This window comes from Pan troglodytes, chromosome 6 (genome assembly GCF_028858775.2).
Source record: "Pan troglodytes isolate AG18354 chromosome 6, NHGRI_mPanTro3-v2.0_pri, whole genome shotgun sequence".
NCBI lineage: Eukaryota > Metazoa > Chordata > Mammalia > Primates > Hominidae > Pan > Pan troglodytes.
Window position 1 is genome coordinate 150,216,656 of NC_072404.2, and position 27,500 is coordinate 150,244,155.

The 27,500-nt window shown below is 40.5% G+C and overlaps 1 protein-coding gene across 12 annotated transcripts in view; it reads left to right on the top strand.

Moving 5' to 3' along the window:
- CALD1 (caldesmon 1) overlaps positions 1–27,500 on the top strand; it is a 225,817-nt gene that overhangs the window by 103,238 nt on the left and 95,079 nt on the right. For 11 of the 12 annotated variants that reach the window (XR_010159001.1, XR_010159000.1, XR_010159006.1 and 8 more), the window contains exon 3: positions 19,678–19,789. Coding sequence is in view for 7 of the 12 variants with exons in the window: in XM_054655212.2 (XP_054511187.1) it covers positions 19,719–19,789 (71 nt within the window). In the remaining 5 variants the exon portion in view is untranslated. Of the gene's footprint in view, positions 1–18,965; positions 19,025–19,677; positions 19,790–27,500 lie in introns of those variants that run through there. The other variant, XR_010159002.1, reaches the window with a different exon arrangement.

Sequence of the window (27,500 nt, forward strand, 5' to 3'; positions counted from 1 at the left end):
GGATTAAGTTGTGAACATCTCATACCACACCGTGCAACAGTACTCAAATAGGACTTAAGCAGAACAAACAGTCTAGGGGAAAAAAAAAACCCTAAGACATTTTCCTTCCTACCATTCTCTGTATCCCAGGCTCAACTTAATGCCAAATTAAATCTGGATTTTTTTTTTTAATAGACGTTTCCTAGAGGAAAAGGCAGAGCTGCATTCCCTGAAACATATTTTAGCCCAAACTTATAACTTGGATTTTTTCTTTCCTCCTCCCTTTTGCTAATTCAAAACAAAATGTCCATCACGCACTCTAACACCAGCCTCTAAGAGCTAGAGACAAATGAAGTCTGAATATTCACGCCAATGTGGTACAAATGAGCTGTGATTTCAGGATGCTGGCTGTTTTACTGACAGGGGAAAAGGGCAGTTGACTAGTTTAATATATTTGGCTGAAAACACTTTGCTAAAGAGCAGTGAAGAAGGCCAATGTTAATACTGAATCCTGTTCTTTAATGACCAAATATGATATATCATGGAATGGGGCGTCCTGAGTTTGGGGGAAAGCATTTCACCATATCCACAGGATGCAGACGAGAATGAATGCAAACATACTGCATTCATGTTGGGCCCTAAGGAAGAAGCTCTTCTAGAAGTATTTTCTCCAAGTTCCTCAAAGAATTCCTCCCATAAGTATATGAGACCATGATTTTGCATCTGATTTCACACAGAATTACAAAATTATAAAGACATTTGTTATTATGAGAGACTCCGGGAATCTAGCTAACTGTCTCCCATTGTTGGCTAATGGTTTATAAATTTTAAAATGCAATTATAAGTTGGGGTTGATGAGGGAAGCCTGTGACCACCATTAGCACCTTCCTTAAACATGCATATTCAGTCAGTCATTCATTCATTCATTCTACAGATATCACTGGATTGGACCTTCTCCATCTCACGTGCCATATTAGTTCTGTGTTACATTTGCAATTCTAGTATTCCTTACCATAAAATGGGCTTTTTAAAAATTAAATGCAATGGAAAATTTTGTGAATCCAATGACGTGTTCGGTGATGTAAATTGTGATTTCTGATACTGTATTTATTTTTCATTGGCTTCCTCTTGGCAAAGGGTCATAATATTTTAAATTTCTCTGCCCTCTCATCCACCTATCGTACTTTATTATGCGGTTTATAGGCAAAACACAGGCATGCACTGGCTATATCTGTAAATCTACTTTTCTGCAAATCACTTGAAGGGTAATGCATAATTGCCCCCTACATTATTGTTTCCTAGATTCTAACTTTTGTATAGAATGTTGTTAAAAGCAGACTATAATGTAGTTCCAAGTATGCTGCTTCCTCTGTATCCATAGGGGATTGGTTTCAGGACTCCCGAGGATACTAAAATATACTGATGCTCAATTCCCTGATATACAATGGCACAGTATTTGCACATAATCTATGCATATCCTATCGTATACTTTAAATTATCTCTACTTCTAACACCTAATAAAATGTAAATGCTATGTAAATCACTGTTATACTGTATTTCCTATTATATTTTTTATTGTTGTATGGTTTTTTTAATTGCGTTGGTTTTTTTTTTTAAACTATTTTTCTATCCCTGGTTGATTGAATCTATGGATGCAGAACCCATGGATATGGAGAGCTGATAGTAATTGAATTTAAAAGCAAAATAAGGGTGCTGTGATATTTCTATGAAATGCTCATGAGAATCAAAGATGAGAGACCAGAAGCCAATTTACCGTGAAGTCAGTAGAGTTTAAGCCGCAGGGCCTCTCATGGGGAGAGGTCCCTGCCTCAACACCCCCATGCCTAACTTTTTACATTTACTATTGTATTCTGGTTTTCCAAGAAGGCCTCTCAAATAATCTTCAGGTCCCACAAAACCTGGATCTGCCCTGAAACTGACACAGATAAACTGAGATGATTTAGCATCGTGTCTAAAGCTAATTAAGTAAGCAAAGCAAAGAAATGGTCAAAGTGTGAAATGTGATCATTTATTTTTTTAAGGCTTTAAGACAAATTCAGCTTATTTTCTAAAGTGAACCCCACTTAAGTGAAATAATAAATCAGTTTGCCAAGGCACAAGTGAACATAAACAGAAGATTCATTTTTACTTCATTAATAAACATCAAATATGAACGGAACCTAACATCAAGCAGGCCAAGGCCTCCTGCTGACAGGAAACAGCTCCTAGTAAGAGCATTTGTAGAAGAACATAAATCCTTCCAGGCAATCACGTGATCATTTCATCATTGAGGTCCTTGCTACAGTCTACTTTGTATTATCCATTTACAGGTCTTGTGAGATGTAACAGAGTGTTGTGATTAAAAGCACACAATCTGGGACTGAGCTGCCTGGATGTAGACCCCAGCTCTACCACTTACTAGCTATGTGACCTTGGGCCAATGACTCACCTTCTCTGGGCCTCTGTCTTTTCATCTGTAAAATGGAAATAATAAGGATTGTCGCAAGGATTTAAATTGATATCATCACAGTTCTTAGAACTGTGCTTGGTACATAGTAAGTGCTACATAACTGTTGTCTAAATAAATCAACTTATCCATCTAGAATGAAAGCTATATGGGATTGCTTGTGGGTTCACTCTTGCAACTCCTCACAGTGCCTAACATGGCACATGGTCAGCCATCAATGAAAGACAGCAACCCAGGGCCCATGCTGCCCTGCAAATGTGCTTCCCTTGTCCACCCTTGATGTGGTTTGGCTTTGTGTACCCACTCAAATCTCAACTTGAGTTGTAATATTCCTCATGTGTCGTGGGAGGGACCAGGTGGGAAGTAATTGAATCTTGGGAGTGGGTTTTTCCCTGTGTTGTTCTCATGATAGTGAATAAGTCTCACAAGATCTGATGGTTTTATAAAGGGGATTTCCCCCACACATGCTCTCTCTTGCCTGCTGCCATGTAAGATGTCCCTTTGCTCCTCATTCACCTTCCACCATGATTGTGAGGCCTCCCCAGCCACGTGGAACTGTGATTCAATTAAACATCTTTCCTTTATAAATTACCCAGTCTCAGGTATGTCTTTACTAGCAGTGTGAGAATAGACTAATATAAGCATTTTTTTTCAAATTTTGAGTCTGAATGCTCACAGGGATGCAGGGATGCATATGTTCTCCATTTTCCCATAAGCTACCACTCCCCAAATAGTTACCTCTTTGGTCCTTTAAACTATTTGAGTTTGTCATGCCTGATATAAATGAATGATCCCATAATACACGAACACTGCTACAGTTAGTGGCAGTTTTATGGCTCACTGGAGTAAAGAGATGGGCCCATAAGGAAGTGAAATATGAGTCACTTCCACTCCCTGATGCTCTACCTGCAAACAGTGTTCCAGTTAACCTACCTATCCCTGTTTCTAAACTAGAGGTCTCAGAAGGGAAATGGGAAATCAGGAATCTGAGCAAGCACTTGCTTAGAAACAGAGACGAGTACAACCTAATGTCAGAGCTGGCCAAGACTCTATCAGTCATGACAAGCTAGGTTATGCTGGTGTCAGAAACAGCCAAAATCTCAGCGACATCAAAATGAACGTGTGTTTATCACTCATGCTTTGTCACTAACCCTGGATAGGCAAGGGTTTCTAGTCCACATCACTGTCATCCATGCTTAGGAACCCCTACTGACGATGACTGTCTGGAAATCTTACCAACCATGATGGAGAGAAAAGAGCTCTTTGGAGGGTCTCCTATTGGCAAGTCTACCCCAGAAGTGACATGATACTTCTGCTCAAAACTCATTGGCCAGAATTAGCCACTTGGCCCCAGATGACCACAAGGGGCAAGCACAATACTATAATGTGCCCAGAAGAAGTAAAACAAGAATATGGGGCAAACAGCACAAAGGATCATAGCTGCGACATTATTTGGAACTTGGAGTCTCAGGCCAGAATTCTTAAGCTTTTTAATGAGTTCAACTCAGCAAATATTTCCATTCATAAATAACTGCATAGCAAAGTACTCAGCACTGTGAGGGGATGTCAGAGGAGATGTAGGCCTTGACACTGAGCAGCTTCAGACTTGGTCAAGAGAAAGTGATGGTACAAAACAATGGAACAACAAGGCCATATAGTATTGATCACCAAGAACAAGGCCGATAATTGCTGTAGAAGCTGAAAGGGAGGGTGGTTCTGGGATAAAGATAGGACTTGAGCTGGACTCTAGAAAAATATACGGGATTTGCAGGAGTGGAGGGCACTTCAGGTTATGGGCGGCAAGAAGCCAGAGACAAAGGCCCAGAGGCAGAAATGAGGGTGAAATTATTGCAGGATTCAGGAGTTTGGCTTGGCTGTAAGTTGTGTTTGCATGGGAGGGTAGGGTGGGGAGAGGAATCATGTGATGGATAGAGTGGAGCCATTTCACAGAGAGTCTCTGGGTTCTGCAGAGAAACAAGATGGTGGTATGTGGGAGGAAGATCATTTTTCCTGAATAACTCCATTCAAAACCAAGGAATTTGCACCTCCCAATCACCAGCCTTTCCCAGCACATTTATTCCCCAAAACAAGAGTCTTGAATACCCAACAGCTTCCCAGACCTTCTAGGCAGTCACTGAATGGAGACAGTAGTAAACCCTGGGCTGCTCCTGCCTCCAGTTTAAAGCATCTTTGATCACTTCTGCTGACAAAGAATATCCAAGTTCAAGTGAAATAGCCTCTTATTGCTGGGGTCAGTGTAGCCTTTTTGCTATGTAACATCTGTTTTTAAAATTCGGCTGAGAGCTGAGACCTTGACTTAAATCTGTTTAACTTAAAAAGCAGCAAGAGAACATCTTGTTTTCATGAATGTCCAGGGGCTGTGTGTCAACAAATAAAAGGTCTGCTTGTGGTACTCAAAGTGGAAAAGCTGGTTGTGAGATGTTCTGCCACTGGGATAAATTTATTATGGACTGTTTGTTTCTTGGAATCATGCACCAGCATTTGAAAATAAATCAGCATATTTCTGCTTGATGGTGTGTTAGAACCATGCTTTTATTGTCGGAAGTTCACAGAGCTGGATGGGTCTAGAAAGATGCCCTCTTTCATGCCTCCCACCTTAGCCGCATGAAGTTAATGTCTTAACGTGGATTCCCTGGGTCTGCATGAATTCTGGCAACAGTTTCTGATGGATCATTATTTTTATGTGACTTATGTAGGACCTGAAGTGGGAAAGAAGTGGGTGAGACTAGTTCACCATCCCTCAAATCTGACTAGTTGCTTTTCTCCTCACCCACCTATTTAGGAGAGAGAAGTGGAAAGGAATTTTATTTATCTGCACCTAGGGGAGCAAATGTCTGGCACGTACTCGACGTCAATTTAATTTGTTGAATGAATACAAACTCCAGTCTTATAAATTTATGTTCCCTGTATGAATTCATGTCTCTCTATATATTAATGTCATTCCTTTTGGAAAAGGTGATTACCACCCAGATCTTATTCTAACACATAGGAAACCATTAGATCGTTCCTGTAGTTCTCTCTCATAGTAGCTTCTTTTTTTCTTCTTCTTAGGTTTCTTCCTAACATTAACCTAATTTGTATTTTATTTGTTGATTGCCCATCTCCACCATCAGACTACAAGCACCTTGAAGGCAGAATAGCTGCATTCACATCTTATATGCTACACTAAGCAAGGTAGCTAGTACGTGAATATTTCATAAACATTTATTGAATTTTTTATTTATTTATTTTTATTATACTTTAAGTTCTGGGGTACATGTGCAGAACTTGCAGCTTGTTACATAGGTATACACATGCCATGGTGGTTTGCTGCACCCATCAACCCATCACCTACATTAGGTATTTCTCCTAATGCTATCCCTCCCGTAGCCCCCCACCCCCACCCCCTGACAGGTCCCAGTGTGTGATGTTCCCCTCCCTGTGCCCATGTGTTCTCATTGTTCAACTTCCAATTATGAGTGAGAACATGCAGTGTTTGGTTTTCTGTTCTTGTGTTAGTTTGCTGAGAATGATGGCTTCCAGCTTCATCAATGTCCCTGCAGAGGACATGAACTCATCCTTTTTATGGCTGCGTAGTATTCCATGGTTTATATGTGCCACATTTTTTTTAATCCAGTCTATCATTGATGGACATTTGGGTTGGTTCCAAGTCTTTGCTATTGTGAGTAGTGCTGCAATAAACATACGTGTGCATGTGTCTTTATAGTAGAATGATTTATAATCCTTTGGGTATATACCCAGTAATGGGATTGCTGGGTCAAATGGTATTTCTAGTTCTAGATCCTTGAGGAATTGCCACACTGTCTTCCACAATGGTTGAACTAACTTACACTCCCACCAACAGTGTAAAAGCATTCCTATTTCTCCACATCCTCACCAGCATCTGTTGTTTCCTGACTTTTTAATGATCACCATTGAATATTTTTATTAAAGTTCTCATTGGGATGATGGTTGTAGAGTCTCAGCCACTCTTGATTGTATCTGAATTTAAATATAATGCAGAAGATGACAGGACTTATAATGCAGCTGAATATGTAGGGGCCTTTTGTGTAATGACACACTCACATTCATTTGGCCATACACGCTACTGAAGGTCACGGCGGGATGGGCTAAACTAACCATCTCTATTTTCTCAATTTAAGGTGGTCAGCTACATCTGTCATATAGCTGGCCCGGATTAATGTCATAGCACAGGGCCGTAGCTTAGGATTTTTTTTCCCCTCAAATGAGTAACTCATTCCTGGTGGGATAAATCTGTGACTTTAGCCTTATTAGCAAGAAATTCTGGCCCACGAAGCTATCTGGTAAAGGCAGTGTGATATGGTTTGGATTTGTGTCCCTGCCTAATCTCATGTCGAATTGTGATCCCCATTGTTGGAGGAGGGGCCTGGTGGGAGGTGATTGGATCATGGGGAAGGATTTCCCCCTTGCCGTTCTCGTGATACCGAGTGAGTTCTCACAAGTTATGGCTGTTTAAAAGTGTGCAGCACCTCCCCCGCTCTTTCTTCCTCCTACTCCGGCCATGTCAGGCATGCCTGCTTCCTGTTTGCCTTCCACCATGATTGAAAGTCTCCTGAGGCCTCCCCAGCCATGTTACTCATACAGCCTGCAGAATCATGAGCCAATTAAACTCTTTTCTTTATAAATTACACAGTCTCAGATGGTTCTTTATAGCAGTGCAAGAGCAGACTAATGCACAGTGCAAGGATCTAGGGTCAGAAAGGTGTTTTGGTGCTCAACAGACCTATAGCTTAATGTCCACGTTCACTTGTCCAGTGGTCAATGCAGATCTTTCTGGTGATCAAGCACAATATGAATACTCTCACTTGAGGGGTATGAAGGTGGATTCATTTGCTCCATTTTTCTTTGGCTTCCTGTGTAGATGGAATTGAAATGGGAATGATATGTGCATTCCAAAGGATCTCAAGAGAAATGCTCATTCGTTTACAAGAGGTGCAATCCCACAATAGTTTCTTGCTTTGTATACTTGAAAACATTCCCAAAGAAACAAAGTTGGATGCAGAAAAAATATTGGGAGAAAAGAAAAATAATACTCCAAATTCTGAACAATTCTACTTTAACATGTTGATCTGTCTGCCAGCTGGCCACAGGGTTGACTACTTGTAATATATACTTTTGGTAGGCCGCATGTAGTTCTTGGAACTGTTTATATTCGGCTGCAGAAACTTAATTATTCTAAAATTGGCAGGGTGATCTTTGGTTACTTAATACAAAATTGCTTAGTCATCTTTAAACATAGTGTGGACAGCTTTTGTTTAAGTGTGAAAAATTAGGAATTGCAAATGTACTCCAAAGAGATTTTAGGTCAGGGAGAAAAACAAGAAAGTATCATTCTTTCAAGATATTTAGCAGGTGGTTGCCACATGTTTTAATTTGACAAGCTAGGTAACTGTTGAGTTGAAGTCCTTGATTACAAGTATTTTTCCATTTTCTTTGTAGATATTGTCAGAAGTAGAAAGCTGTTGCTGCTGCTTCTTAGATGGTATTCTAATCCTACACTCTGCAAAGTATAGGTTTTTCAGCAAGAGTGTGAGGAACTCTAACATCAGCTGCTGGAACAGCTTTCTTGTTCTATGAAGCGAACAAGGATGCCATTTCAAGCTGGTTGTCACAAAGATCCTCCTTTTGCCTCTTTTGGTTTGAATCCTCGAACTGTTGCCTTCCACGTATAGTACAGAGCTATAGTGCTTTAGCGAGGAAACAGGCAGGCAGAGTGAGCTTCTGCATTTTTTAAAGTCTAAAGTGGCACCGGAAGTTTCTAGTTTTTCCAGGAATGCCCATGGCAACCTCACCTGTGATCTGGGCTGGGGCTCCTAAGAGAGATGGTGAGAAAAGACAAAAGTCCTGTAGCCAATGGGTAGCCACGCGAGGCCTGGGAAGGGTAGGTTCCCAAGCAAACCTCCAGAACGGTGCCTTATGTTTCTAATTACCGAGCATGGTTAGAGAGCAAAATCAGGCAACAGTTTTTTTAGACTGATGGAAACATTTAATTGGCTCTGAATGTCAGTGTTTTCTAATTATGATAGAGGGGTAGCAAGAAGTTTCCAAAGGCTGCGGAAATTTGAAGTGTATCAGCTGAATTCTGATTCTCTTCTTTTCTTATTCATCCTGTCTTCTTTTTCTTTCAACATCCAAGAACAAACCTATTTCCTCAGTTAAATGCCTAATACTCCTCTTCCTGAAATCGAAATGTCTCTCTAAGACCAAGTTCTTTTCCACTAGAGAAAAGCAACCACAACTACAAATCAGAATATAAAATAGAGTTCCATAGTAAACCACCACCATTCCCAAGGTTACTAAGAGCTCAGCCAGAGAAACAGCCTTTTGATAACGTCTTAGCCAAGTTCATTTGTTTAACAACTAAGTTCAACAAATAAGCACTGCCCTGGCATCTGTTCCAACTCAACAAGTGTGAGCCTAATGCGGAGTATAAGAAAAACAGTCAGTTAAGAACTTTGAGGGATCACGAAAGACAGTAATCATTTCTAAGAGATAACAACCTTTTACAGAAGACAAATATGTACTTGGTAATTAAAATACAAGCTATAGACTAAGTGCTCCAATAGAAATACAACATGGGTATCAGTACAAACTCAGGTTATTGAGTCATTTGTTCAAAGATCCTATGGTTTTGTGCTGTTCTTTTTTTTTTTTTTTTTTTTTTGGAGACAGAGTCTCGCTCTGTCACCCAGGCTGGAGTGCAGTGGCGCGATCTCGGCTCACTGCAAGCTCCGCCTCCCGGGTTCACGCCATTCTCCTGCCTCAGCCTCTCCGAGTAGCTGGGACTACAGGCGCCCGCCACCACGCCCGGCTAATTTTTTGTATTTTTAGTAGAGACGGGGTTTCACCGTGGTCTTGATCTCCCGACCTCGTGATCCGCCCGCCTCGGCCTCCCAAAGTGCTGGGATTACAAGCGTGAGCCACCACGCCCGGCCAGTTTTGTGCTATTCTTAAGCAGGCCCCAACTCTGAGCCACTCCCTACCTGAGGAAAAGTCCAGGTATCCCCAAACTAATAAATGAGTGAAACTGCTATCTAAAGGACTCATTACTATCTAAATTACTATCTAAATATAAAGAAAGAGGAAGCAATCTAAGTACTTTTCAACTTATTATTTATCTGTAAATATATATGCTTAAATTATATGTCTGTTACATCCAAGGGACATAGCAGATAACATCCTTTAGTTGGGTTTCAAACCTTTTCACCTTGGATTATAAACTTCTAGAAGATAGTTTTTAACCTGCTTTGCAGTTCCAGAATACAGTAAACACACTTGATGATCATGATGAATAGAAGTCAAATAATTCACTAGAGAATAATTAGTCCCTGCTCAGTAACAGCTTGTCCTTCACATACAAAAATACTGCTATTAACAAAGCACCTCTAGAACACACCTTTGAATTGTTTTCAGCACTATAAATGGATTTGCATCCTGCCATCTAAGCTATCCTACTTTATATTAGCAAGATAGCTGGCCAAGGCTCTGTATCACTAAACTGGAAGTGTTAGTTGAACAAACCAGTCACAAAAAGCAGGCACATGAGTTGCTGACTTTTTTTTTTTTTTTTTTTAGCTGAGTAGTTCAGCAAGTCCAGAAGGCCATGCACAAGTTAAACTACTTTTATGTAAAATATGGTGATCTCTGCAGCATGTTTACAACTGGGAAAGGCCCATGGCTTCTGAACTTTCATTCCATGTGAACCACTCTTGGGCCTTGTTACTTAACTTGAAGTGTGATCTTTCTTCAGCCAGTGTCTCAGCTTCTTTTGTATTTGCCAAGCATTTCACTTCCTCAGTTGCAAGTGCCCAGTCACAGCTAGATTGCCCCCATCCAAAAAGCCTCCATGGGAAAATGGAGAGAGTACCAATGAGGGAATTAGGAGAGCACAGCCATGCTTTGAGATGCTGACCCATACAACACCCCACAACTTACCACATCTTTTCTATGAGATTGTAAGGTCTTTGAAGACAGAAACCATATCTAACATACCTTCATGTCTCTGAAGTGCATAGCATTACTTCACTCAGTACAATCACTTCATATTAGGAGTTGAAAGATCTCTCTTTTTTTTGAGACAGTCTTGTTATGTCACCAGGCTGGAGTGCGGTGGCGTGATCTCGGCTCACTGCAACCTCCACCTCCCAGGTTCAAGCGATTCTCCTGCCTCAGCCCCTTAAGTAGCTGGGACTACAGGTGTGCGCCACCACACCCAGCTAATTTTTGTAATTTTAGTAGAGACAGGGTTTCACCATGTTGGCCAGGATGGTCTCAATCCCCTGACCTTGTGATCCACCTGCCTCGGCCTCCCAAAGTGCTGGGATCACAGGTGTGAGCCACCACGCCCAGCCGGGAGTTGGAAGATCTTATAGTAGAGCTGTCCAGTAGAACTTTCTGCAGTGATGAAAACATTCTCTGCGCCGTCTTATATGGGGGCCACTAAATACATAATGGCTACTGAGCTCTTGAAATGGGACTGGTGAAGCTGAGGAACTGAATTTTAAATTTTATTTATTTTCAATTAAATTTAAATGACCTCGTGGCTGGTGGCTACCATATTGGACAGCATAGCCTTAGAATCTTAAAAAATATATTTTCACCATAACCCTAAATAGATGGCCACTTCTTCTCCCTGGCTTTTTCAGAGATAGGGGTCTACCCTTTCCATGCACCCCCCATTTTTGGGTAGTTGCGCTGGAGCCAGCCCTCCCCGTATCTGAATTATATGTGATAATATTGTGAATGCCTCTGTTAGTCAGGCATACATTTAGAAAGCATCTTTACATATTTGTAGCAAGTCTATGCATTTTTTCTCACATGGACACAAGTTAGTGGAGAATTTCCACCTTGCCTTAGGGTTTACGCTCATGTCATTTGTTCTTCTCTAGGGGCCAATAGAGCAGCATGCCTATTCTAATTTAGCATTAAACTCTGTCTTTCAGCCTAATTCTCCTTGAGTTCATCAAGGAAAAGTATTTAAATGCTTGAAAAGAAAACAGAAGAAGTCGTGTCCCAAATTTTCACTTCTCTTCATTCTTCTAAGCAACTTTCAAGTTGGTTTAGAAATTAGTCTAAATGCCAATCCTGGTTTTCCACTGATTTGTAGTGGTTAAGGAGCTAATGTCAAAGCTTTATATGTCTCAGTCTCCTTTCTTTAAATGGGGTTGAATTGATTCTTTTTACTTGGGAGGATCAAATAATGATAACCATAAAGTTTTGAAAAATATAAAGTGCTCCAAATTAAGGTGGTGATGTTTGTGATAACACTTGAAGATGCAACCTAAAGTCCCTAAACATGGTGTCTTCCTAAGTGTTGAAGTTAGTATATACAAAAACCATCATTTCACAAATCTAAACTACTCAAACTGTCTGCTCAACTCAGAAGGTGAAAGAAAGGGCATAAAGACATTGGCTTTAATAATGTTAAATCTGCCAGGTCTTCTGTTTGCTAGTGGAGAAGTACAAATAGAGAAATGGTAATGCTAAAAGATTGTGCGGGGAAGGCAAGAGAAAAACAGGTCATAACCTGATAACCTGCCCTTAGTATGTTGGATTCCATTGATTAGAGAAAAGAAACACCTTGAGAAGACAAAGTGCCTCAGGTTGATTGTATTCATTCTTATTTCTATGCTGCTGTTCTTGACAGACCTGCCTTGGTAAATGCATGTATTTTTTTAAAGTAGCACAGATTTTTGGAACAAGATGGTGAAGGTTGAGCTAAAGTTAAGTGCAAACTGTACATTATAATCCATTTGTTTATTTGGTTTTTGAATCCCAAATGAACCACTGAGCTCAGAAAAGAGCAAAGTGGGTTGACAAATTGATTTTTTTTGAAAAGGACAAAAGTTCATTTGGTACAGTCGGAAAGAAAGTGCTGCCAGATTTACTGTGTGACTACTGCAAATGTGGGTTTATATAATTTTTGAGATTCATACATAGTCAATTACCAAGGTCTTTGATTCACTTTGTAAACACTGATCAGTCAATAAAGTACAGAGAGATGAATTGGCTTGAGTTACATTTTCCATACTCAGAATGGTAAAATCTAGAATAGCAATCCAGTGGCTCAAATTGGCTACAATTTCTGAGTGCCTCCTCTGTCTCAATTGTGGAAAAATTTTTTTAAAGACTATATCTTTTCATAAGTGGCCTTAAGAACAAAAGCATATGGAAAGTAAAATATTAATACAAATATTTAAAGACTAGCTAAAGAGAACAATTGATGAGCTGCAGCCGACAGTGTGTTATTGATTATCAAAATGAATTATAGATATTCAAGGAGGGAATTGTCACTTTTAAGCTAGGGTTCTCAGGAAAGGGTATCATGAGGGAAGTAAAATTTGAGCCTGAAATTCATGATTGAATAAAAATATGGATAGTGAAGATGTAGATTAAAAAGAATGAGTAAAAATGTAGAGGTAGAAAGTTGTAAGACATATTTGAGAGGTGATAAAATATTTTTATGTAGGATGCTGTGGTATGATCAGCTTGAAAGGAAGGTTAATGGTTTCTAGATCAAAAAATTAAATGAGAACAGACTTAGATACTCAACACATTTACGTCTGGGAAGGAGGAAGAAGCATGGATATGTCATGTGTGATACCTCCAGCTTTGCTGGCTCAAGCAGGTATACAGCCATAGTATTATTATGTGGCGTAAGATGAAACTTGGAATATTCTCTCTCCAACCAGCTCACTTTATAGAGAAACAAAGCTTATAGAGCTTCAGTCTCAGTCTCCTAGGTCTCATTCCAGGTCACTATTTGCCAAGGGTTTGTGAAGGAAAACAGTTAAAGGGTCAAGGTGAGCAATGATCATTGCAGATCAGAGGTAGGAAATCTGCTGGAGTATGTTGTACCCAGAAATCACCCAATACCTGTAGGATGAAGAGAAACATCAATGAGTTGCAGCGATGGCCCAAGTGAAATGAATGCAAATCTTTAGGATATACACGACCTGCTCTCTTTCTCCCACAAAGCACTGAATCTCAAGAACACAAAACAGAAAGCAGGTGATAGGTGTGATTCAAGGTTGAAGATGGGTGTGACAAGCCTGGTGGAACTTTAAAGAAGCAAGAAAGTCTAAACTATCAATTCCAGGAAGGCAAAGACCTTTTCTGTCTTGTTCACTGTTATATCCCAGTGTCTAGAACAGTACCTGGCACATAGTAGCTGTTCGGTAAATATTTATTGTATATTGATTGTATAAATGTTTTTGTGAGGCCTCATTGAAGTAGCTGAATCATGAAATTTACAGTGGGTGCAAAATGATGACTAGTCAGAGAGGACCTGTCTAATAATGGTTTTGAGTGTTCCAAGACTAGAGTTCCTTGCGAGAGCAGAGAAATGATGATGTTGTGAATGAGGATACAGTGGGTTAGAGGAGGAAGATGTGTAATGAAGAAGGTACAATATAAGAGAAGAAACTAAGATATTGAAGAAAAGTATGCAATGATGCTGTCGAGGATACAGCCATCCTGAGTTACGAATTTTACAAAGCACTAACAATAAATTAACAGAGATGAAATAAGCATTTGGAAGGCTAATTCAATTGAGATCTTTTGTGACTTGATAATTCTATGATTTAAACCAAACAGGTTGTAAACTGAAGGCATAGGTAATTTTTAGGATTATTTCTTACCTAAGGTTATATGATCCAATGGATCAATGTGGCAATCACTGATAATAGTCCTCTCAGAACTTCTTTGGCGCACTCTTGTTTGTTCCCTGAAATGGGAAACAAATCCTAGAGAGAAATAGTGGATTAGTCCTATTATAGTGGTTAAGTGTATGCACTTTGAAATTCCATAAAATGGGGATTATACTAGCTACCTCACAGATCTGTTACCCAGATAAAGTAAAATTACATATATTTTAATGGCCCAGCAGAGCTATCAGCCATGAAAAGACTTGAAGGAAACTTAAATGTGTGTTGTTAAGTGGAATAAGCCAATCAGAAAAGGCTACAGACATACTGTATGATTCCAACTATATGATATTCTGGAAAACTCAAAGCTGTAGAGACATAAAAACATCAGTGATTGCCAGGGTTTTGGAGTAAGGAGAGGGAAGGGATAAATGAGTGGAGCAGGTGGGGTTTTTAGGGCAGTGAAGCTATTCTGTATGATGCTACTATGGTGAATACATGACATTCGGTATTTGGTGAAACCTATGAAACTGTGCAACAAAGAGTGAACCTTAATGTAAACTATGAACTTTAGTTAATCATAATGCATGAATATTGGTTTGTCAACTGGAACAAATGTACCACACTACTGCAAGATGTTCCTAAGTTTCCTAGGGCTGCCATAACAAAGTACCACACACTAGTTGGTTTATAATAACAGTAATTTCTTGTCCCAGTGTTATGGAGAGTTGAAGTTTGAAATGGAGGTGTCAGCATGGCCAGGCTCTGGGGAATGCACTGGGGAAGGGCTTGTCCCATTTCTCTTTCTCAGCTTTCTGGTGGCTTTAGGTCTTCTTTGTCTCCATTTTCTCATGGCATCTCACCATGTCTTCACATTATCTCCCCTCTGTGTGTGTCTGTCTCTGTGCCAAATTTCCCCTTTTCATAAGGACACCATCATATTGGATAAGGGACCACCCTAATCACCTCATCTTGACTACATCTGCAAAGACTCTATCTCCAAATGCAGGAGAAAATGTGGGCAGGAGTTGGGGAGGGGGGAATATATGGAAACTCTGTACTCTCTATTCGCTTTTTTTCTGCTCTAAGAAATCAGTCTATTCATTAAAAATGTTAAAGGCTTAAAAAACAGCCTGCCACATAGTACATATTCAATAAATGTTAGTTCCTTTTGGATGCTGCATTAACTTATTCAGTGCCCCTGACACAACAGATTTTATTCTTCTTGCATTCCAAGATCAATATTGGCACTGCCCAAAAAGTAGATAAGACTTAGCTTCTTCCACGTGGCCTTGTCCCTAAGTGTTGAGTGCTGGGTTAGCCACCTGCTCACAAACATCTCCTGCCTTGACTGCATTTACACACGTGCTCATGCACAGGTGACACAGGTGAGCATACCCACACACACCTAAAATGGCTTATCTGCCACCAACACTGACCCAAACAAAAGCAGAAACTTACTAGTTCTCCTTATAAAGGCATCACAGGAAATATCTATAGTGAGGGCTACATGCCCATAGAGGGAAAAAGAAAAACAGCAAAAACTTTGTGAATATAAAACATAATACATTTCTTGGTTGAAAGATGCACATCAGCTATTGAACTAAATTTTTAAAGGAAAAGAGCCATAAATTGATCTTAATAAATATAAATATACTTTCATTTCCGACATAGGGTGGGAGACAGAGAAGAAAAAAAAGTGACAAAGAGAAAATTTTTTTTAATGTCAGAAGAAATACCACTCAATATTCTGCCTTTGAAAAGAGGCAGAGAAAAAAAGCAAGGAGGAAGGAAAGGAAAGAGAGGAAAGTCCCGGAAGCCCTGGCGTGGTGGTAAGATGCAGGACACGCCTCTTGTCACATCATGCCAATCCCCTGGGCCGCAGGCTCGTGGCTTTGTTCAAAAAGAAGGGCAGGCCGGGTGCGGTGGCTCATGCCTGTAATCCCAGCACTTTGGGAGGCCGAGGGGAGGATCACCTGAGGTCAGGAGTTAGAGACCAGCCTGGCCAACATGGTGAAACCCCGTCTCTACTAAAAATAAAAATTAGCCGGGTGTGGCGGTATACACCTGTAATCCCAGGTACTCGGGAGGCTGAGGCAGGAGAATTTCTCGAACCTGGGAGGCAAAGGCTGCAGTGAGCCGAGATCGCGCCATTGCACTCCAGCCTGGGTGACAAGAGTGAAACTCCATCTCAAAAAAAAAAAAAAAAAACAGGAAGGGCAGTGTGTTTGGTGATTTGAAATCTTTTTTCTTTCTTTTTTTTTTTTCTGAGATGGCGTCTCGCTCTGTCGCTCAGACTGGAGTGAAGTGGCCCAATCTCAGCTCACTGCAACCTCCACCTCACGAGTTCAAGTGATTCTCCTGCCTCAGCCTCCTGAGTAGCTAGGATTATAGGCACCTGCCATCACACCCAGCTAATTTTTTGTGTGTTTAGTAAAGATGGGGTTTCACCGTGTTGGCCAGGCTGGTCTCGAACTCCTGACCTCAAGTGATCCACCCACCTTGGCCTCCCAAAGTGCTGGGATTACAGGCATGAGCCACTGCATCTGGCCTGAAACCTTTAACACTGACTTATTTCTTAATCATGGCAGAGTAGGCATGCCCTGTTTTAAAAGAAAATCCAATCTATGAGAATCCATATTGAAAACACAGACATATCCATAGGTAATGACATCTGCCTCTGTTAAGGTTTTTGTTTTTCCCCTCTTTACAAAAGAAGTCACCTCAGTAAATCTTTCAATAGCATGACCACAATCCCTCCTCCAGCACAAAAATTTAGATTCTCATAAAACTCTCCGAGAACGCATCATCTGTCACTAACATCAATACTTAGCTCTTTCACACTACTCTATTTGTGACACCCAGAGCCTCACGACTGATGGAATCACCCTGTCTTGACTTTTCATCCCTTCATTGGTTGAGAGTTTGTTTCCTAACCAATGTTGCTGAAAAGAATTCAGCACTGAGTAGGGGTAGGGCAGGAAATGAGGGATTACTGCCTGGGGACTGGGGACGTAGAAGAGAAAAAAAAAAATCACTTACCATTCTACCTAGACATGTCTCCTCTTACAAAGGAAAGATGCTAGAGAAGGGCTGAAAAGCTCTGTGATATAAGGGTGCAGGGATGAAGGAGGATCTCCAGCCCCATCCTGGGTTGATACTGGGAGCCATTTTCATAAACACATACAACTTCTCTCCCCCACACAAGACACACACACCACTGAGAGTCATACCACATGGTACCCAGATGTGGTTTTGCGCTTTCCTCTAAGCTACACCCACTCATGTGCACAAAGCCTCACCTAGAAAAGCACTGGTCTGTAGGAAATGGCACACACTCTCTCCCTCTGGGTGCCCCCACATGTATACTCAGCAGCATTCAAATGGCAGGTAGTTTTTCTATGGCTGGGAAAGAGAAAGTGCTCAAGTAAGCAAGAGAAGGTGAGGAGTGGGAGAAGAGAATGGGTAGGAGAAAAAGAATTTGCGTGGGTTAAGAGCCAGTGAGGATGGTCAGCCAAACTGACCTCACGATGTTAGTTTCACTTCCCTTTTAAGTATTCCAAGACACTGCCCGGCTCTGCAGACCATGTGCATCTCCAGCCTGCTTGGAGGTATTCATTTCACTGCTCATTGGCACCTCTACCAGAGGTATAGGCTGAGAACCGCTGTTGCTGACAAACAGCCAGAATGACTACTTAAATTTGATGAGGTAGGAGCAAAAACCAGACAGAGGCTTAGAGGATGCTCTTCAAGCTACTTGGATAAATTTTAAAAGGTAAAATTGTTTGCTTATAGACGGACCTCTTTTTCCCATGTCTGTTTGCTATTGCTATAGTTATTCAAGAGGCACTTTATATGCAACAAAAGACCACATGGAAGGAAGAGAAGAGTCTACTCTCCCACTGCACCTGGCATTCGAGTCCACGAGTTTAGACCCTACTGCCCACAGGGCTGTCCTCACACACTCCTGCCCTGTGGTCAGAACAGGAGCCCACCCCAGGGAGAAGGGCCCTGGGATGGCCTCTTAGGGAACTCTCAAATCACTTTTTCTTTTTCCATTCAGATAAGTATAGACTAGATTGGAAAGTGTAGAAAAATTTCTTTATGGTCAATGAAATAATAAGAAGGAAAATGGGTTGTTTCCTTCATAACTAGCAAAGCCTAGGGAAGTACTCTTGGTAAGAGTAAGATAGATAAACATCAAAAATTTAAAACTCCAAATAAACACCAAGATTTGAATTTCTAAAGATTTATAAGCAGCATTAATAATACCCTAGAGGATAAAAAAGGGGAAAAATTCAACCATTGTATAGTTTTGCTTTTGTTGGCTGAGCTTTTATTTTTGTTTTTGTGGGGTTTTTTTTTAGAGGGGAAAAAACCTTTGAAAATAAAATAATTGGACAATTTATTTAAGAAGGTTTCTGAACTTGGCTTCAAAATCTAAGTTTTGTTTTTTGCTCCGTCAAACAAAGATGCCTTCAGGTGTGATGGCTTTAGGTTTTGTACAGCTCCTGATTTTTTCACACAGGGCAAATGGCTCGTCTCATGTGCACAGAAAGGGCTGGAAAATATTTTTGTGATTCGAGCGCAGCAGAGAGTCTAGGATTCCAGAGGAAGTGGAGGCCTCCCATTCCGCACAGGAAACAATCTTCAAGCAGGCCTTAAATGCCAGATTCCAGGCCGAGTTTAACTAACCACTGACAGCTCTGTAAACAAAGCAAGGACAAAAAGAGCCCGCTTCCCCCTTTCTGGTAGTCATTTTGGGTTTGGGGGCTGCAGGGGAATTCTGGAATACTTGACTCCATGGCACAGAAACGCAGGGGAAACGGGCTCCTCATTTAAAGAGCTGGAAGGGGAAGGTCTTTCCGGAATTAAAACCATCACAGAGGAGGTAGGAAAGGGTAAAATGGTTGGGTTACATCTGTAGAAAAGCAGTGATTTTAGAGCTTGGAAAACAGCTTGATCACCACTTAACTGCTTTTTAAAATGTTGCTTCATGATGTTTATTCATGATGTTACTGCTGCAGTCTTTATTAAAATCCTGATGCTTCTTTGAGAATATGCACATTATATGCCTAGACACTGTATTATTTTATGTCTCGCTTTCACTTTTCTCCTAGTTCCTACATATACCTCTTCTTGCCACTTTTCTTTTCTGTTTGTCATTCCTGTTTTCCTCCTCCTTTGTTCACTTTTTCATAACTTTGGTCTGGGGTTCAGCAAGTTACAAAGAGCAAAATCATTCAGTAGAATTTCAAGTGATTCTACCAATATTTCAAGTCTTCAAAACCTCTCTGTCTCCGGAGGTCTTTTTTAAAGAATAAATAATCTTGGGATCTTACTTATTTGTCTCTAGGAGATTCATGAATGAGACTGAATTTAACTCGGCTCAGGAGTCAGAAATTGATCACTGGCTACCTTATCAGCTTTCTAAGAGTAAAGAAAAATCAGGAGAATGACAAATGGGAAAGAGGGCCCATAGTGACTCAGGAGAGGTAACACACTGAGTTATCTATGATACTGACTCTACCTCCTCTCTTTCAGGTCCAGACATCATCTGGTCTCCCTGAACCTGAAATCACACCATGGATGATTTTGAGCGTCGCAGAGAACTTAGAAGGCAAAAGAGGGAGGAGATGCGACTCGAAGCAGAAAGGTAAGGATCTAGGGTGAAAAATACTTGTATTCCCTTATCAACAACCTTGGTTTCAGGCCTCAAAGACCATCCTTTTGAGAGGCCAAATGTGGTCATATCGCACACCAAACTGTTCGCAAAAGTAGTTATGGAAAATTTTTCTGCTAAGACTCTAAATTAAGCATTTAAAAAAGGAAAACAAACAAGAATCAAGAAAAAGAGAGATTTGAGAGGAATCAATTGATAACTGCATATTGATAATTGCATTTAATCAATACCTTTCACATTGGAATGTTTTAAATGACAAAAGTAATGTGTGAATGAAGGTTTAAAAAGCTTATATAATAAGAAATGACAAAAAAATGTCAAGTATTGAATATTGGAACCATTTAGGACATGAGAGTCTTCAATCTAAAAAATATAAAGGCAAAAAGCCCTGGATGAATCTTGCGAAAAATTTTCATTCTTATTAGAAAAGTATCCAACTCTAGGGATCCACATAGTACAGGTTAATAACGGGCTATGTTACCGAGGAGATTCTGGGTGTAACTGGAAGCTGTTAATGTCGTGTGAGGCCTCTACAGTGGTGACTATGAGGTCAAATTGGGGAGATAAAGCATTGGCATATAAAACCTGGGGCATAAATGCATATTTTAACATTTTAGGCCTCAGAACAAAGGACAGTGTGGTATTTGATGCGACTTAAATCAGATGTTCTTTTGAGAAAGCAGGTTAGGCATTCACAGAGAGAAAAATGTTAAACAATGACCTTAAAATCAAATCGATTTTTTTCCCAGTAACTCCAATGCTCAGATAAAAGATGACACTTTAACGATACCACAGCAGAAAACTGAAAACTTACACCTATAATGAAAAGTATTGTTCTTATGTTCTACTTATTTGCGTGGAGAATGCAAAAGCAAAAGATAAAATAACTGCCTATGATAAACTTGGCCAGAGTCAGCTGGCATTCATGAAATGACTAAACATGTCCACAAGGCACTATGGATGGTACCTGCATTCTGTTGGTTCAAATCCTAGCTCTGCCATTTGCAAGCTGTGTGGCCCTGAACAAATGATTTCTCTTTAAGCCATAGTTGCCTTATATATAAAACAGGCATAATATCTACATAGCCTGTGTGATTGTTGGGAAGATTATTGAGCTTCATAAATAGCCTAGTCAGGTACCTAGCACACAGTAGTTTTTCATAAATGATAGTTTTTCATAAATGATAGCTATTATTATTATTAACCATTATCACTAGCCAAACAAGAAATAGCATAGCAGCATAGCCAGAGCTAAACAATCATGCCAAGAGAAGGAAAGGTAGTCATTATCCTGCAATGGAACTAGTCAGAGAAAGTTTCTTGGTGGAGGTGAGCCATGGAGGAGGTAATGATGGCAATGAAGAGGGAAACAGAGCCTGTCTAGGTGAAGGAATGACACCGGCAAAAGTGCAGAAGTGGAAATAAGAATCCTGGTGCAAGAAACCTGTTGAGTGTTTAAGGGAAAATGGATTGGACTTGTATATCTTGGCTGTTCCTATTTGCCATACAAGGAATAGACAGAGACTTAACAAGGGAGTTATGTGCGATGACATTATGCTGGAGAAACTTATCTACAGTGGACTAGAATATGGGGATACCAGCACTGGAAGAGATAGTATGGTAATGAGGGCCTGAATCAGGTCAGTGAGTATGGAAAGGAAGAAAGATCAAATATGAGAGTCTTTACAGAGGGAGAATCAGCAAACCCTTTAGGAGAGCAAAGAACTTATAGACGGTTCCAAAGAATATACATCTGAGGAGCTGGAAGGAAAGTCTCTGCTTTGTCCCAAATGGAGGATTTCCTTCTTGAATGGTCAGAGGAGCAGTGTTTAATTTCAGGTAGAAACCACATCCAAAAGGGGATTTCCTGCAGGCATGTGGAGATAGGAAATTTCACTCTTTGTTCAAAAAGGGAGAGAAATTATTATTAGAGAAATAAATTTGGGCAGACACAGTATGGTGGTGCTAGTACAAAACCTGAGGGGATAGTCCCAAAAAAGCAAGTGTAGAAAAAGTGAGCGGTCATCAAAGTATAATGGAAACCATCAAAGAAGACAACATACCAGGGAGATGGGGGAGAACCAGGGAGAGTATGAGGCCCAATGTTGAGTGGACATGGTGGACATGGAAGTCTTGTGGGCAGTGGCCGGGCTCAGTGAACCACACCTCTTATTCCTTCCAATGCTGTGTTATTTCACCTCAGGTTCTCATGATAGTCTACAAAATATCTTCATCCAACAACTATTTATTAAGCACTAACCAGGTTTAAGTGTGCCAGGATGGGAAAAATAATGGTGGTAAAGAAGTAGACATGGTTCCTGCCTTTATATACCTCACAGCATGCTAGGAAACCAAAGTGTAACAGAATCAGGAAGCAGACAGGCCAGTGTGTAGGGGCAGACCTGATAGAGTTGTGGCTAGAGAGGCTCAGGACTGAGGATGTAGACACTGGGCATCAGGCTAGATTGCCATTGTCAGCTTCTTTCCTTTCCACGTGAACAGGGGGTCAGGGAATCATTGACAGAGGTGTGACAGAACTAAATTGCTGTGGTTAGAGCCATACTGTCATTAGAGTGAATAAACCCAGTTTCTTCAGGTTCAGGACTTTGCTTAAGAATTGACCGCACGGCTATATGGTTTGTTCCTTTGACTTTTTTGTTTTGTGTGGAAGAATTTGTCTTCTTTTAATGTCAGATGTAAAAGGAATGTACACAGTAAATCTTAGTTATGTACCCTGAATAACCTAAAATAAACTTACACAAATTAATCCTAACCTTGTTTAATTTATATTTCTGTCTGTATTACTTCTTTTGGGATATTACATTGTTTTCTTTTCTGTTTTTTATTTCTTCTTTCCTTCCTTTTCTTTCTTGCTTCCATTCATTTCCTTCCTTCCTTCCTTCCTCTCTCTCTCTCTCTCTCTTTCTTTCTTCTTAAGAGTAGTACTTACATAATTCCTTATACTTGTACTAAGTTTACCTTTCCATGTTTCAAGGTGAGCCTTCTAGTTCTGCTATTCTGAGATTTGGTAAGCCCATGCCCACCCTTCAGGATTTTGTAAAATCTGATCATTTATGGGAATAGTGAAAGTCAGGCTTCATGGTTCAGCCAGCTCTGGTGGGAAAGTGCAGGGTGTGTGCAGGAAACAGGTGGCCAGAAGCTGAAACCAAGGCCATCTAAAATCATGGTTTTGATCTGAAGACAAAGGGCACATGAGACCCTGAGCAAGTCCCTCTTCCTTTAGCTCCACACCTTGGCTTCCTCCTCTAAAATAAGACTAGCCATTTTCTCTGGGGTATTGGTGGTCACTTTAATTTTTTTCTCGCTTTTGGTATTATTGATTTTTCTTTACTACGATCATATGTTACTTTATTTAAAGCCAAATAAAAATGAAGGCAATTTTCTGTTTTGAAAAAAAATAATTCTATGGCCCTATGCAGTATACCTGAGCCCAGATGGGAGAAGACTTAACTTCTCTTTGAATTTAGGGAACTAAAAGAAAGATTTCATCCCTGATCTGGAGGGCAGTTACCAACTACTGGAAACAGAGTGGCTCCAAGGCTCAGAGCTGCAGATTCATTTACTTACTCTCAACACATTTTTACTGGGCATCTATTCCACTACAAGCTCTATTTTGGGTACTGAGAATAGACCCACAGAGTAACAGTGTTGGGAAGTGTGTGCTTAGTGCTTTTCAACCTATCTAAAATGAAGAAAAGATCAAGAAATTATACTTTTATATCCTCAAACATAACATGTACCCCGTATGGGTTCATACTTATTAAAGATGACCCACAGCCTTTGTACACTTCACCCCTGCAGACAGTGTGGGGGATGGGGTATACTACAGAGAAGAAAAAGTCCATCGACTTTCCTTACCCATAAAAGCTTTTCAAATAAAAATACCCTGTTATTTTTATTTAATTAGTATTGAGTTTGATTGCCAGATGCAGTTTTACTTTGAAATGATAAATAATTTAAAACTTGTACTTTTACCCGGTGTTATAACCACAGATTAAAATAAAGCGAATTTTTACACATTTTATTCTTCAGAAATAGACCTTTTCAAAGACTATTTTGCAAGCTAATTGCAGACTTTGTGCCATGCTGGCTTGCATGTGCTTAGGACTGGCATTTATTCACTGCATCCGAGCTGTCCTGAGACTCTGTCGTCCACATATCTCCTTCTAAGGGTTTTAGCCCAGTTCATTTCAAATAACCTCGACTGCAAACGTAGTGCATCAAAAACGTTCTTCCAGCTGGGCACAGTGGCTCAAGCCTGTTAATCCCAGCACTTTGGGAGGCTGAGGTGGGCGGTCAGGAGTTCGAGACCACCCTGGCCAACATGGAGAAACCCCGTCTGTACTAAAAATACAAAAAGTAGCTAGGCATGGTGGTGGGTGCCTGTAATCCCAGCTACTCTGGAGGCTGAGGTAAGGAGAATTGCTTGAACCTGGGAGGCAGAGGGTGCAGTGAGCCGAGATTACGCCACTGCACCCCAGCCTAAGTGACGGAGTGAGACTCGGTCTCAAAAAAAAAACAAAACTTCCTTCTTTGTCTTGCCCCTTAGCCTGTGCAACTTTTATGCCATTATCTCGTCCTTCCTTGTCTTCCATTTGGCTTTCTCACTCTGAGTTCTTGAGATAAGGTCTTTAGATTTGGCAAAAAGGAAGGAAGTACTTCATTTTGTCATAAAAAGAAATACAGATGCTGAATACCTACAAAATGCAAGATACTATACCGAACCATAGGAATCAGTGGTCACCAGTAGAGATAGTATCCCAGTAGTCACTAAGCTCCTATTCTAAGGGAATTAGTAACTTCAGAGCAATCGTGACCAAAAGAGGGAGAAAAAAAATTCAGTAGGCAGAATGGAATGAGCAGTAATCAGTGAAAATCCTTAATGCATTGTTTCTAAGCAAAAGGCACTATTTGCTCACATCTCAAATTAAACTATATTTTAAAAGCAATTACTCATTTGAACAAACAGATAAAAATTTAGTTTTGCTGTTTATTATTCTCCACCAATCTCAGGGGAGTAAAAAGTTAAATAGATACATTCTGGCCGGATGCAATGGCTCACTCCCGTAATCCCAGCATTTTGGGAGGCCAAGGCAGGCAGATCACTTGAGGTCAGGAGTTCGAAACCAGCCTGGCCAACATGGTGAAACCCTGTCTCTACTAAAAATACAAAAAAAAATTCACTGGGCATAGTGGCTGGTGCCTGTAATCCCAGCTACTCGGGAAGTTGAGGCAGGAGAATCACTTGAACCTGGGAGGCAGAGGTTGCAGTGAGCCACGATCACACCACTGCACTACAAGCTAGGCGACAGAGCAAAAACAAACAAACAAACAAACAAACAAAACAAAAAAACCCAAAAAACAAAAAAAACACTATATTCTGCTTCCCTTTCTGTTTCTTTTATTTCAATCCCTCTCCTCTGCCTTCATCTCTGTTTTCCTTGGTGCACCTTCATGTACCTCTTCCCCGGTCCACGTGCATCTTCATCAACACTTGATTTGTTTGTTTCTATATCTCTTCCCATCTGCACTCCTAATCTGTCTGCTCTGGATTATGTGTGGATGTGCTGTTGCATCACCAGGAAATACATACTTCTGGCCAGGAAAGAGGGAGAGAGAAACCCAGTTCTCTTCCTGTTCAGCAAGTATAAAAAAGTGCTAGACATTTTATGTGTGTCTAGTAAAGACGGACCACCGCCGGCCCCAGAATTAGCTATGTCTGAATGGAACATTTATGCTCTATATGAATGAGGCAACCCCAAGACACATAATGATGGCAGGCAGTACAGTTGGCAGTTAAGGGCATGAGCTTTAGCACTGGGCAGCTATAGTGTCAAATCCCAGCTCTGCCACTTATTAACTATGGGATCTACCAAATTATTCAATCTTTCAAATATTTTGTATCCTCCCTTACAAAATGGGGGTAGTAAAAGTATCCACCTCACTGGGTTTTTGTGGCGATGTAAAAAGGTAAGACATGAAAGTATTAACACAGTGTTATTCATCTAATAAACATTCAATAAACTCATTATTATTATTATCTAATTTGATTCTCTACAACATGGAAATAAAAAAATAAAAATATGAAAGGCTTGTGGATTGTTCTGCACATCATAGATGGTACAAGAACCATAGGCAAGATGAAAGGCAGGAATTCGTGACTGACTGAAGAGCTTTGAGTGGCTGTGATCGGTAACAGTTTTTGAGGAAGGACTGTGTTGTCTCAGCTGGAAGAATTAGCACCAGTTTAAGTTATTTTTAAAAATTTGGCCGAAAGAATGTTGAGCTGTGGTGTATTTTCTTTTTTCTTTCTTTTTTTTTTGTTTTTGTTTTTTTGAGATGGAGTCTCACTTTGTCGGCCAGGCTGGAGTGCAGTGGTACCATCTCGGCTCACTGCAATCTTTGCCTCCCAGGTTCAAGCGATTCTCCTGCCTCAGCCTCTCGAGTAGGCACACGCCACCACACCCAGCTAGTTTTTGTATTAATTAGAGAGGAGGTTTCACCATGTTGGCCAGGCTGGTCTCAAACTCCTGGCCTCAAGTGCTCCACTGGCCTCAGCCTCCCAAAGTACTGGGATTACAGGCATAAGGAGCTGTGATGTATTTTCTGAGAAACCAGCAGTGATGCTTTTATCCATGAGAAAATCTCCAGCAGACATACTTGGCCGACACTGGGCTTGGTTCCCCAACAAATGGCTCTCTCACTTTCCAAGATGTGCTCATTACGTTCACAGCATCTGCTTTCTGCACCCAACATGAGTTCCTCTCACTGATCAGAAGAAAGGCCCCTATTGTAGAGTTACGTTATCAGATTCAGAAGCTTACAGACATAAATAAAGGGAATGAAAACACTTGCTGTTGTCATCATTCATACATTTTTATGGGCTTCTGAAATGGCTTGATGATTAGACATTTGAAAGTAAATATTTTTACTACACTATAAAAAGAAGCAATTTTTTAAAATCCATGGGGTCTCTAAAGTCCCCTCTCAGAACTGTATCACTGAGACTTTTTTACATGATTTAATAGAAACAGCCAATGAATGATTATACAACACACAACCCCTCACACACGCAAACCCAACACTTATTCAAAATGCTTAGCATCAGGACCTTGACATTTTTAAATAAAATCTTTTAAAATGAAATTACTGTTATTTTATCATCAGAACATTATTTTCCATTAAGAAGTTAAATACGATATTCCTTTGAAACTATCTAAATTATCAAAGTAGCTAGATTTGCTCAAAATTTCCCTTCAGTTCTCTCAGAAAACTGATCACTCCAGGGGACAAAAGAAAGTTAGAATTTGCCATCTAGTTTTCTACTTTTATTTTTTATTTTTTGTAGAGATGTGGTCTCGCCCTGTTGCGCAGTCCAGTCTCAAACTCCTGGACTCAAGCAATCCTCCCACCTCAGCCTCTCAAAGTTCTGAGGTTACAGGCGTGAGTCACCACATACTTTCAAATTAAAAGATCTGTCACTGGGCGCGGTGGCTCACGCCTGTAATCCCAACACTTTGCGAGGCTGAGCCAGGTGGATCACCTGAGGTCAGGAGTTCGAGACCAGCCTGGCCAACATGGTGAAACCCCATCTCTACTAAAAATACAAAAAATAAGCTGGGCGTGGCAGTGGGTGCCTGTAATCCCAGCTACTCAGGAAGCT